The sequence below is a fragment of the Cinclus cinclus genome, chromosome 4 (genome assembly GCF_963662255.1).
Source record: "Cinclus cinclus chromosome 4, bCinCin1.1, whole genome shotgun sequence".
NCBI lineage: Eukaryota > Metazoa > Chordata > Aves > Passeriformes > Cinclidae > Cinclus > Cinclus cinclus.
Window position 1 is genome coordinate 45,831,044 of NC_085049.1, and position 13,057 is coordinate 45,844,100.

Genomic DNA, 13,057 nt, shown 5'->3' on the forward strand with positions numbered 1-13,057 from the left:
TAATTCTGTGCTCAGTAAATCTATTTCATGTGCCTCACTCTCTACACCCAGCAGACAGGAGGTTGTAGCCAGATGGGGGCCAGTCTCCTCTCCCAGGCAACCAGCAACAGGACAAGAGGACACAGTCTTAAGCTGCACCAGGGCAAGTTTAGGCTGGACATTAGGAAAAAGCTATTCACAGAAAGGGTCACTGGGCATTGGAATATGCTGTCCAGGGAGGTGGTGGATCCACTGTGCCTAGGGGTGTTTAAGAGAAGACTGGACGTGGCACTCAGTGCCATGGTCTAGTTGACAAAGTGGTGTTCTGTCAAAGGTTGCAGTTGATAGTCTCAGAGTTGTTTTCCAACTTAGTCAATTCTGTGATGGTCTTAATATGTTCTATCATAGTTTTACATTACATTATAAGAGTTTTTTTCATTATCTACAAGATTCTTTAGTCCCTTACTTTGAATAATGAAAAACTGAATATAAAAACATCCTACTCATAAAGCCTGAACAGAAACAAATATGGCATTTGAAAATAAACTGCCTATTTCTACTTTTTCTTAGCATATTTATCACCACAACAAAGAGCTAGTATTCAAACTAAATAATATTATTGTCAGACTGAATCTCATATGTTTTTAGAACCAATAGTGTAAATACATCTTTTGGTTAAAATTTTTCCTTAAGCATTTTATTAAAAGAACCCTGATTATTTTGCCATAGGCATAATTCTTTGGCAGAATAAGCTGATTGCTCAAGTCTCACATTAATTTCAGCATTTATTAAATGCTCTCATTTTATAAGAGAAATGCAAAATATTTATTCTGGCTATCTTAATAATGAAATTAGATCACTATTAAAGATTACAAAATGAGAGCTTAAATTATCATGTTTAAGTACAAGAAAAATGAAAAAAACATAAAAAGGTATTTTATGTTCCCTGTTCCTACTGACATGAAGGACTGGGCACAGAATGAACTGCCTGAAAAAGGTCCTCAGATTCTCTGCCTTTGAAAGAGGAAACAGGCTCACTGACAGTTACTGTAAGGATAGATCACCTTACTTTTGTAACTGTACCACACAGCCATTTGAAGCATTTAGAATGTCTGGGCAATTCAATAGTTAATTCTATAAACACAGTAGTATTCCATCATGCTTGCTGAGCAAGTTAAAGTAGAAGACAACTTTCATTGACCAGAGGAGGAGAGTAATTAAAATAGAAAAACCCCCCAAACATGACAAAAGTATTGCTGTTCTGCAAGCATTTTTAATGGATCAGGTCCTCGGCCTTCTAAAATTAATTAATGCTTTCATGAAACTTGTCTTTTATCTGACTAGCAAATCTAGTTTTTCTAACATCCAGCTATCCTGGATTTCAATTAAGACTCAAATAGCCAAGAACTGCTGAAGAGGACATCATAAACGATTTATGGATGCCCTACTTCTGTGTATGGTACATTAATTATTCTACTTAATGTATCCATATGGTTTTCTAATTCATTCATTACCAAAAGCCTCACATTACAGTTATTTCATTAAAGTTTATATCCATTTTCAGGCAGATTCTTACAAAGTATATTTTAAAATTAAAGCCACAAACAGATTTTTTATTTAGTCTATGGATTTCAAATCATATATTTATCTATTCAGTTATTGCCCTATTATCTATTTCTAGATGAGTTAGTTGCTGTTGTTTTTGTTTTTTAAAAATTATTAATATATTGATCGGCATTCTAGAGACTTCTTGCTATTTCATTATTTGTATGGTCTTTTACACATGCAGTTTATCTTTCCCTCTTTGGCCAACTCCAGTCATTTGTGCCCAAACACAAATGTATACAGTATGTCATAGCGGTGCTCCTACACCTATTAATCACCTTCCCTTCTCCCTCCACAGCCCTCTTTTAACAGGGATTCTACCAGGGTCAGTCTAGATACCCTTAAAATTAAGCATATGTCAGAGTAGCCAAGGGACAGAGGGGAGAGGTCTTGAGCTAATGCAGCTACAGTTTAAACAGAAAACAGGGGAAGAAAGGGTGTAATTTTCAAGTTACTTTCTATTGCCTGTACACACTTTTATTGTAGCTAATTAGGCAGAACCATGGCATTCTGTACCATTTCAGAGAAAGTCTGTGAGAAATGTTTTGGGGACAATAACTGCTTATTTTTCATCATCAACTTAAAACAAGGAATATAATTTCTACACAGTTTTAGCTTTACTTTGCCTAAAGAATACAAAGGCTCTAAGAGTGCAGTATTTAAGGTCATTCTTCCACTCACCTAAAACATTTATGTTTTAAGGACCTGACAGCTCAGAAGACTGCACCACTATAAGACGATATGTTACAGTACCTTAAAATAAGCTGTTATAACATGAAATTACTTTTCTACATGAAATTAGACATATACATTTATAGAGTAGCCTCCAGAACTGTATTCTTAATTAGACAACATACCATGTCTTGCACAAAGAAAGCATATCAACAACAATTTGGCTAAACAAAGCAAAAAGCTGTTAAGTGTTGCCAGAACACCACAGGACCATAAAAGAAGTGATCCTTACTTCCCTGAGTATGTTTCTGAAAAGAAAACAAGATTACTGGTATGATTAGTACCAGCAAAGAGATAACCTCTTATTCTGAAAGTACCAACAGAAAAATGGGCAAAAATATGAAATTCAATTCAATCAGTGACATTGTATAAATTTAGTTTAGCATACTTTAAATGTAAAAATTTTCATTTACATTGTCATTGATTTCTATGCTACAGTTTATTAACAATGACTTTTCCTAAGTAGAACATGTGATCTCAGCCAAATTTGTACTAAGCAGATATTCCATCGTTATTCTCCAACACCTAAAAATGTTTGAAATGTAAATCTGTTACAATTCATGTTTAAATAAATATTGATGCAACATATGCAGTCAACCACCTTTCTACACTATTAAACCCAATTATTTTAGCAGTCTTGATATATACCCTCAATGCTTCTCATTATGCTTCTATCCTATACTCAATTCAAAGCACTGTATCCACTAAAAGTATTTTCTACCAGTTCATTGTGGTGCAGAGACAAGTAAGAATTAGCTCCATTACAGATTGTCAGTCATGGCTGACCTTCAAAGGAAGGACAGTGAACCACCACTGAAATGCTTTCAGCAACAAAAAAAAGACAAAGAATTTGTACCTCTCTGCTTACTTCTCTGGACTATTCCCCTTTCCATGAATCAGTTTGATATTGAGGTGACAGAAAAAACACCTGAGATCTATGCTATCACATTTGAACCCCATTATCATCTGAGCCTGTGAATTTAATTTCAGCATCCAATATTTATTCTTTGCAAAAGAGATGCCAAAGTGCAGTAATGCTAGACCTAGGAAGCATTTTAAAAAGTAAATTATGTGTTGAGAACTGTGTTGTAAAAGATGATCATCTTCTGCTCAAAAATATCACTTGGCTGATTCAAATATTGTTTGGCTTAATCAAAAATTTAAAACTGTGTTTTAAAATATCACATTAATGTCATGATGACAGGAAAATAATGTGGTTTTTTTTAATTTTTCAAAAGCAGTTTTTATTAGGCTTAATATTTAAGGGGTTACACACAGGAACACATTATGAACCATCTATTAAGGAACTTTACAGAAGCTGTCACTTTTCCTAACAACAAAGTCAGAAGTGAAGAACCAGAAGGATTATTCCAGAGGCTGAACTGCCAGATCCAACAAAACATTGACTGATAAGGAAACACATGCTGTCTTGTTGTCTTTTATCTGAGTGCCCTTTATCTGCCTTTTAATGTTACTGTAGGGGACTCAGGTTTTCACAAACATAGTTCTTTGAGGATGCTAAAAGAATTTTTAAGAAGTGCTTCCTTATTCCTGAACATTATCAATACATTGCATAGATTTATTGTGGGAAGTAGTCACTGATTTTCTGTTGGTGAGTCTCATGATCCCAATACGACCATTTAGCTTATTTATGATTTTGAACATAAAGTATGTGTGATTCTAGTGGTGACACCTGTAACTCTGCATGCCAGGAAACTCTCCCTTTCCTTAGTCAAATTTAGGCAGTAATAGGTCTCCACTCACTTGTAAGAGGAAAAGAGAACATTGATAGAGGTAGAGCAACCTCCTGAAATACAAGCCTGTCTGCATTGTTCTAGGTGATGAAGACAGTGCAATTACAACCAATGAGGAGTTCTCTGAACCCAAATGCTGAAAACACCCAAAGAACAGTTTGGAGAATGTCATAAAAATCCTAAAGACTTCCCACTATTTTCTAAATCTCTGTGTCTTTTCTTCTGGAATTCAGTACAGCATGGCACAGAAATAGTATAGAAGCCTTTTTCAATGAGAAAAATAAATGGGGCCATGTAAGAATCAAGGAGGAGGGAGGGTCTTGGGCTTTTGTTTGTTTGTTTGTTTGGGGGGGTTTCCCTCTTTTGGAGACCAAATCAAAACACATAAAAGACATTTGTACTGGATCAGCCCAAGAAAAACACTTCTGATTTTTCAGTTAGCTGAAACAATGTGATTTGGATCAAACAAATAATTTAATCTGTGAATATGAGAAAAGTGGTGCCTTCTACCCCTTAGCTCAGCAACTAGATAATGTGAAATGAGAAAAACATCAAATTCTGTTTTCTCCCCTACCTCCTTTGGAGCAAGGCTTTGAGCATGTCTCCCACATTTGAAAATACAGCTTAAGCAACAGTGAAGATCTTTGATTTGGCTGCAACTGTATCTGAATTTAATTTCACAGAAATGCTTTTTAAAAAAAATTAAATTATGAGTTAATAAAGGTTGTTACCTAGAGGACAAAACTCACATATTTGAAGAATGGAACATAAGCAGATTCTGTTCTGCTACACACAAGTATTTAATTTATAACATGTGTATTCAGTAACATGAATACACAGTTGAAATAAATATGGAACAACTGACACCTCCTTTAGAGAAAAACTACACAAGGCTAACTGTTAATGAAACTTTAGGCTTTAGCTTAAAAACATGTTACATGCCTGCTCCTGAAATCCTGTTTTCATTTAAATGGTGCAGCTTATGAAGAAAATTAAATGACTTCAAGAAACATCTTCCCTTCACTAAAAATGCAGGAAAAGGAACGTTGTGACTGAAGAGGATATGGGCAATCTGCGAAAGATATGACTAGCTTTTATGCAAGTGTAGCATCCTGCTGAATGTTACAAAAGCACCCCTGAAGTTGCCAGCAGTAAGATAATCAATCAAAGCACTAGGTTGCTGAATATCCCACTAACATTCTTTGAACATTTTGCAAAACAGATGACAAAAAGGAGCCTTAAGGAGGTTTTAGTGCATGTTACAACCTAAAGCAAACACTCCTGTTTTCCACAAAGACTGACAGCAAATACAATACCATGCTAATGGTTCAGTATGCAATTATCCCTGCTGAAGTGCACAGAAGGAAGCAGAAAGCAAATGAGGCCAACTAATGCAGACTCTCTAGATTTCTTTGTGTAAACAAAATCCAGAATGACAGAGCTGCAGGCTAGTAGGTCTATTTGCAGGGCTTGCTGCAGATATGTTATGTCGAGTGTAATAACTTAAGGAGTAATGGCGAGCATCAGTCTCTTACTAGAAGGTGTACTTGAGCCTAGAAGCCAAATGCCATGAAGACCTGATATTTGGGGTCACAATGTAAAGTTTAAAAAGACACAACAGTGATTAGAACAATCACACTAAGTGTATTGACTGATATTGCCCACGCTTGGAATGTGTGACTAATATTTAGAGCTTGTTAGCAATTCAGCACTGTAATTAGAGTAAGATCTTAAAATTTCACTAACAGCATGGCACTTTGCCTCTGCTACTCCAAGCATTGCACAAATACATGACCTGGAAATGGAGATGGATACCTTACTAGATCCTAAGATCATACTCCTCAGAAAGCTCCTTTGAGAAGTCACTGCAGAGACATGATTTTTTATTTATGCCTCCTTGGCCTGGGCTAGTGCCAATCCCTTTCTTAGGCCAGCAACAACAGATGTTCAGTGACAAAACATGACATCTGACTTTTCCTTATATTTCATAGATAGCTTGGCTCTTTGCCTCAGCACTGTTTGACCTGTCATTTATGGACTACTTGTTCTCCTCATTCATATTTTTTGCCTTATTTTCAATCCATTGTTTTAGCTTAATATACTTTCAAAAGTATTTTGACCATCTCTTCACAAGGTCTGCAGAGGGAGTGAGCTTAAGCTACTTCTACCAGTCAGGAGGAGTAGGATGCAAAGAGCCCTCTGAGTCACAGCATCAAACTGTGTATGATTTTCCACACACCAGGAGGTAAATAGATTTTTTTGGAGCCAGAATTTGACAGACTCAAGGCTGAGACCCCAGGGTCAGGCACAGCATTCAAAAAGCAGCTCCTTAGTCACTTCTATTATTGAAATATAGCATAATTGCACCTAGAAATAGATAGAACTACATATATACACATCTACATCTATCCCAGCAAAATTAGGGCATTACTGTACAGGGTGTAATGGGAGAATAAACCTACCATTTTAAATAACTTTCAAATTGACCATAGTATAGCATATCATGCAACACATGATGCAAGGCAGAAAGTGCATGAACATCAAATCACTTGCTTCAGAAACTGTGCCTCTTCTTTTGTAAGAACATCCCCAGTCCTCTTCCCTTCTCTAGGTCCCAAAGAAAAAGACTTTTATTCTGTGGTCTCCTAAAGGTAATCCTAAATTTCTGTTTAATGGATCATGCTTTGCTATCAACATTTCTCACAGACTTCTATGCATATTTATCAGACTGAGACTGTAACATTTCAAGATACCTTTACTGATTGTTTAGCATGGCCTTACTGGGCCATTTAACTGGGTGGATGCAGAGCCAGCAGAGGCTGACACAGCATTTGAGAGATAGAAGAGTTCCTAGAAAAAAGAATTGAAGAAAGGAATAGACTTCATCTTACGTCAAGGTATGGTATTCAGTATGAGAGAAAAGAATAATAAGAGATTCTGGAAAAACAGTCAAGTGGACAGCTGGAGAAAAAGTGAAAAAGGCTATAAGTGAAAAAAACATCAGAGCACCCTCTTGTCTTGGGATTCTCAGAAAGTCATTTACCTTCTGGCATGCAGAAAGATCACACACAACTTGGAGCTGTGACTCTGAGGGCTCTCTCTATCCTACTCTTCACATTCAGTAAGACTCAGTGACTTAGCCTTGAAAAAGAAGGCATCTTGTATTACCAAACTGCCATTGAGAAGAAACAACCATTTTTCATTTAAAGAAAAGTAAAAAATAAATTCCACAAACAGTACTCAATCTTCATGAAAGGAAATCTACATTAAATGTCTTCACAAAAGAAGCAACTATAGGAAAAGCATTTTTTTGACTGAAAAGAACTGTAAGCATTGGATGCTCCCACCTTTTTATCAGAAACTTTTCATGGAGTTCCTCTTATGGCCCCCCAAAAATACCAGTCAGTGGAGAGAATTGCAATGCTCAGAAGAAAGGGTATATAGTAGTCTGGTTCCCATTATTTCACTGGTCTTTTCAGGGAAGAAGCTAGTGGATGTCCTATGTGCTCCTAGAGGAACTTGGAGACAACATTTCATGTGGATGCCATAGATTCATAAAGAGTACAAAGACTTAGAAAAGTAGACATTCCTGGCAGAAAAAGACGTGTGAGAAGATGAAATAAAATTTAGGAAAAAGTAATATAGACAAATTCTGAGCTTTTACACTGGTAATTAAATCTGACACGTCAGGATATGGAAAGTTAAAGGAGAAATAAACTCTTACATCTGACAAGGCCATGTCAGCAAGTGAACAAAAGATGCATCTTTTCTGAGTACGTAGTATGAGGAAAGTTATAGAAGAGAATACAGCAGTACTTGTGGGATGAATCTGACATAAGTGTAAAAGCAGTTCTGCTGTGGTTTCACAGCCACATGGTTCTCAGCTATCCAAACCCACCCAGAAGAAGCCCACCTACTTGAATTGTGCCTACATTTGGGAAAGGATTTCCACATTATTTCAATATTAAATTTTGTGTTGTTTAAGCTGGGATCAGCTCCAGAGTAAGATGTCACTAAAAGTGGCGTGTCTGCGTGTGTGTATATCTAAATAGGTAGTCAGTGTGCAGTTGGTGCCTAAGCAACCATTATCATCAATAAAAATCTTGTCACTACAGCCATTTGGAATTAAGGAACTCACCCTGAAGCAGATATCAAGGCTGTATTATACTAGTAGATTAAATGCATCTGGTACTGTTCTCTGGCTGTGAGAAAACCGATGTAGAAATGGTCTGTGTCAGTACTAATCCCCAAATCAGGATGATCACATCTAGTCTGCCTACTGGATATGGTCTCTGATCTATATTAACCCCCTCATAATCCAGAAAGTGTTTAGAAACATGCTAGACATCTTAATAGATTACCAGTTTGAATACCTGGTTCCCACATGACTACCTACTTATAGATACATATGTTGTTGTGCTTTAATTTTTGGATTTGAGAGAATCCTATCTCAAAGTACTAGCACCTGAAGTTCTTCCTTGTGCTCTTCAGCATGCTTGAAAGTATATAGTTCAAATATTGCAGACAAAACAGATGTGATGGTATGGGATGCTATAGTTCTGAGGTACTTAGCCTTACACAGCCCCACACAAAATGCCATGGAAAAGGCAAAGAGAAGCTCTGTATGGCTGTCTGTGAATCATATGTCCCATTGACATTAGCTGAAAGAAACTAATTAAATCAATTCAGTTCAGTAACACATATGAATCAAACAAAAATTAAGAGATGAGCTGAATTTTAGCCTACAGTGCAGCACTGTGGCATTTCTAAGCAACAGAAAAAGAAATGGATTTCATGTTTATATAAGAAGTGTATAGTAAGAGTGAGGTGTGAAAGGGAAAATTTTTATATATTGAGCAAGTTTATTACCTTTGCATTTCTGAAACAATACACAGGATGCAAGTAAAAAAAAGCATCTGAGTACCTTACTCCAATCTTGGTACAATACATTTGTGTGCCTGAGAGAGGCTTTGGACAGACCAAGCTACATCCGGTTACAAGGGATGATGCTTTAGTATATCCATGAGGTGATAATTTAGACCTATTCTGAGCTGTAATCTTTACTACAAGTCCTTCTGCTTTTCTCTCAAGTTCAACCCTAACTCTGTATACATTTGTATGTGTTTTGTTTTTTTAATAAGTATGTTAGACTGTATTTTCTATCATAAGTGATTATCCACATTCAATTCCTACTTTCCATGTACTGTCTTGACCTTGTTGTTTCCTACATTCACTATTGGAAAGACCTGGAATAAACACAAATAAACATTTTGACAACTTGTTCACTGCACTACTAATTCAATGAGTATATGTTTTCTGAGATGCAAAATAAAAGCTTTCAAATAGAAAACTCAAGTATTCAAAAAAATAATGCAACTCTGTATGTTATCCAAGCAACTCTCAGATGACTTGGTCTCACATCATTTATGGAGGCAGCTAAACAGAACATATAGGTAAGCACTAAGGCATTCATAGAACAGTCAAAATGCTTCTAAGAGCTCTGAATTGTCCTCACTTCCTTCAATAAACAAGTTGAACTGAACACACACACACACATGAAAACAAGCAACAGGAGCTTAATATCAGGTAATGTGATTGCCTTTAATTATATAAAACTCCCTCCCAGAAAATAAACACCTCATCTTCCTCACTTAGGCAACCACTACAGTATCTCTAGTGTCAGTAAAATTACTTAACATGTTCTTTATTGTTAGAGTCACAAAATATCACTTTTGTACACAATGCCTGCAGAATTCTTGGCTTCATAGCACTCTGCTGTGCATTGGCAACATTTGCCTTGTCAGATGGTTTAGTCCTTAGCACAAAATTTAACCTTGTAATAGTTGTGCATTAGGCATCCATTCACCCTACCTTTCCACCTTGATCATGAAGAAAATGGACCTTGAGTCACTGAAATTATCTTGAATTCTGTCTCCTTTCCTTTGCAGAGCCAACACAGCATTGATTTATTTAAAAAAAAAAAAAAAAAAGTTGCTGGCTTTCATAGTAAATCACATTGTGCACCAGTCATGTAACTGGATTACAGTAAGCACTAACACTAGCAACTGCCCTTTCAAGTCAAGCAACCAACAACATTGCTAAAGGCTGGAAGAAAAAGAGTCAGCCAGGGCAAAACAACAAATATTGATGCTTGCCCTGTATATTAAAAACCAGAAAGCAGCAACAGGCAGTAAGTGCTAATTCAAAATAATGAGAGAGCAATACACATGCAATTCAGAACAAACCACATTCCCTTGGTAATTACATTAACACTACAATCTACTTCAGATGACATTCAAGAGGGAGAAACAGAACGTTGAAGTACAGAAACCTGGAAGGAGCAGGGCTGTGCTTGGATGATAGAGACCACCCTGTTGTGGGACAGCTGCCCTTTTAAAGAAGGCATCTTCAAAATTTCTGATGGTGGAATTAGTCCAGTGCACTGCCTGACTCACAGCACTTTGGCTTCAAATATATGCTTGCTTCCCCAGAGGCTTTTTCTGAAAGGATGATATTAGAAACAAACCAAAACCACTGCTCTTCAGCACATTCAGAGACAGCTGAAGAACCTAAGCAATAAACAGCTTTCATGTCATGATTAGCTCATGCTGTTATACCTCCCCTTAAAGCACATATGGTTCTCAGCCAGAACAGAAGGCTTCAGAGCAGCAGCTCCATCCTAGAAATACAGTAGCAAAGCCTCAGACCAAAGTCACTTAATGAGAACTGAATATAGATTTAATGGACTTTTTTTGTGTGTGTGAATTTATCTGCCAATTGAAAATTTGCCTCATTTAACTTTTAATGCAGACACAGAGACAGTCTGCTAAAATCAGGGTAGCCCCAGAATATTTTGCAATATTCTTCCATTACTACTTGAGGACCACAGGTCTCCAAAACTATGCAAAATCCTACTAAAATAACAGCTCCTAGGTAACAGTGTCATTTAATGAAAAAAAGCCGGGCTATGCCTATTCTGAGTTCCTTGCACTAATAGAAAGGTTTCATCCTGAATGGAAGTGAAATAATGGAAAGAAGAGAGCAGTACCTTCACTACAGAGTTGGTCCTGCTATCTTAGACTAGTTTTGAGGCATAGATATATCCAGTTTGCATGGCATCTCCTTCCCTTCATCAATACCATTCAGTATTTTGCTCTGATACGGACAATTCCACATAGCTGAATCTAGTCCACTAACAATGCTAGCCATCTAAACTCTGAGGAGGAGGTCTTGTTCATATGGGATGCAGCAAGTCCAGAGCACAGCTTTTTTTTTTTTTAATCCTGGTTATTCTTTTCACTGTCACTACTCTACTGCATTTGGTGCATTCATGAGGGCAGATCTCTAGAGAACCATACAGGGAACTTGTATGGGATTCTGAAACACTTGGTGTGCTAACACTCTGGTGTTCTATGCTCTTTTCCTTGTTTGTAAAGGCCATTCTCCTTGAATCTCTCATCTCCCTCTGAAACAAGCAATTTACAGATTTCACTTTAATCTTTATTAATTCACTCTAGTGAGTGCCCAAGCCATTATAAGCAGCTCTTCTTCCCTTCAGGAATCAAGGAGAGCTGCCTATGCATGAGGGTGAGGAAAGCAGTGTCTGTGCAGAACACATACAGACTGTACCGTGCACCCCACCAAGAACAGCTCTTGGGACAGCAGGCTGCTCCACTGGCATGAAAGGTGAGGATGCAGCAGGGTGGAATTAGTATATGTTTAAACTGATACACCTTTCACAGCAGGAGGGAGCACTGCCATCACCATCTTCAGAATGGGAAAGGCCACACACAGTTACCTGACAGTGGAGGGTCCCAAATCCATTTGTTCCAAAAGAAGTGCATACACCACCAAAAAAGTTCTTATTCTTTGCAAGAAATAGGATATTTTTTCAAACAGATAATGGTGGATTTACCAGGGGAATAGAAGTGCATGAAGCCTTTATGTCACCCTTTAAAAATCTCACTGCCTCTGTAGAATAGCTCCCTGAAGTACATTCTCTTATGACCTATGCAGAGTAAGTTTAAAGCCCGTCCAGTAAAAACTGTGCAAACATCAGTCAAGACAAGAGGATCAACAGCATTTGAGGCAAAGGTAAGGTCTTTACCTACAAAGAGGCTATATTCTGCACTGGTTCACCAGATTGTTTGTTAATCAGAATATGATTATATGAATGCAAATTCCACCAAAGTGAAGAAATTCAAGACAAATGGTCATTATTTAGATTTAGATGATCAGTCAGGCTACCCAAAAGTATAATCCATCTTTATTTATCTACAGGCATATTTATTCACAAAATAAAAAAATCCCCCAGAACCCAGAAAAGGTCACTTACCACAATAATCACATTCGTTGTAGGAATGGGAAGATTCTCCACTTCCAAATCTTGACCAGTCATTGCTAAGAGATTGAGGGATGGGTCATAAACAGACCTGGGGAAAGCTGATTTAACAATTATTGCAGGGTGCAACTTGCTTATTTTTGTGTGGGAAGAAGAATGGAAATTTTGTTTGGAATCCTTATAGCTGTCTGTATCCAGACTTTTCTCCACACTCTCCACATGGTGATAAATAAACACAGGTTTTCCACTCTTTCGCTGATGAATTGCCAAAAAGTGATCATTGTCTCCAGAAAAGCAGCCTGTAGAAAGAGAAGAGTAAGTTTAAAATGCCTCTCTTGGCTATTCTGTAGATCACACTGGAAATTCAATGAAATCTTTGAGTTCTGAGAAATTTGAAAAAATATTTTTGGAGTACAAGAATTCACTTAAAATCTTACAATGCATTTTCTATAGAAATAGATTAACAGCGCTACATAGTCTATTAAGTACCTTAATTCTTAAGCTCATTTTCATAGGGCTTTAAAAATGTTATTTATATTTCCACCCATGGCTATATTAAAAAAATTACATACAAAAGCAGAGCATATGCTGAGCCAAGTTCAACTTCTGCATTGATACTGACTTCAATCAGAAAACACATGCAGCC

The 13,057-nt window shown here is 37.0% G+C and overlaps 1 protein-coding gene across 1 annotated transcript in view; it reads right to left on the reverse strand.

Moving 5' to 3' along the window:
• The window catches only part of PTPRR (protein tyrosine phosphatase receptor type R), a 124,211-nt gene extending 111,506 nt beyond the window's left edge, over nt 1-12,705 (reverse strand). The window contains exon 1 of the mRNA XM_062491198.1: nt 12,406-12,705. Coding sequence (XP_062347182.1) covers nt 12,406-12,468 — 63 coding nt within the window. The 5' untranslated portion in view covers nt 12,469-12,705. The remainder of the gene's footprint in view (nt 1-12,405) is intronic.
• Nucleotides 12,706-13,057: the final 352 nt, after the last annotated feature.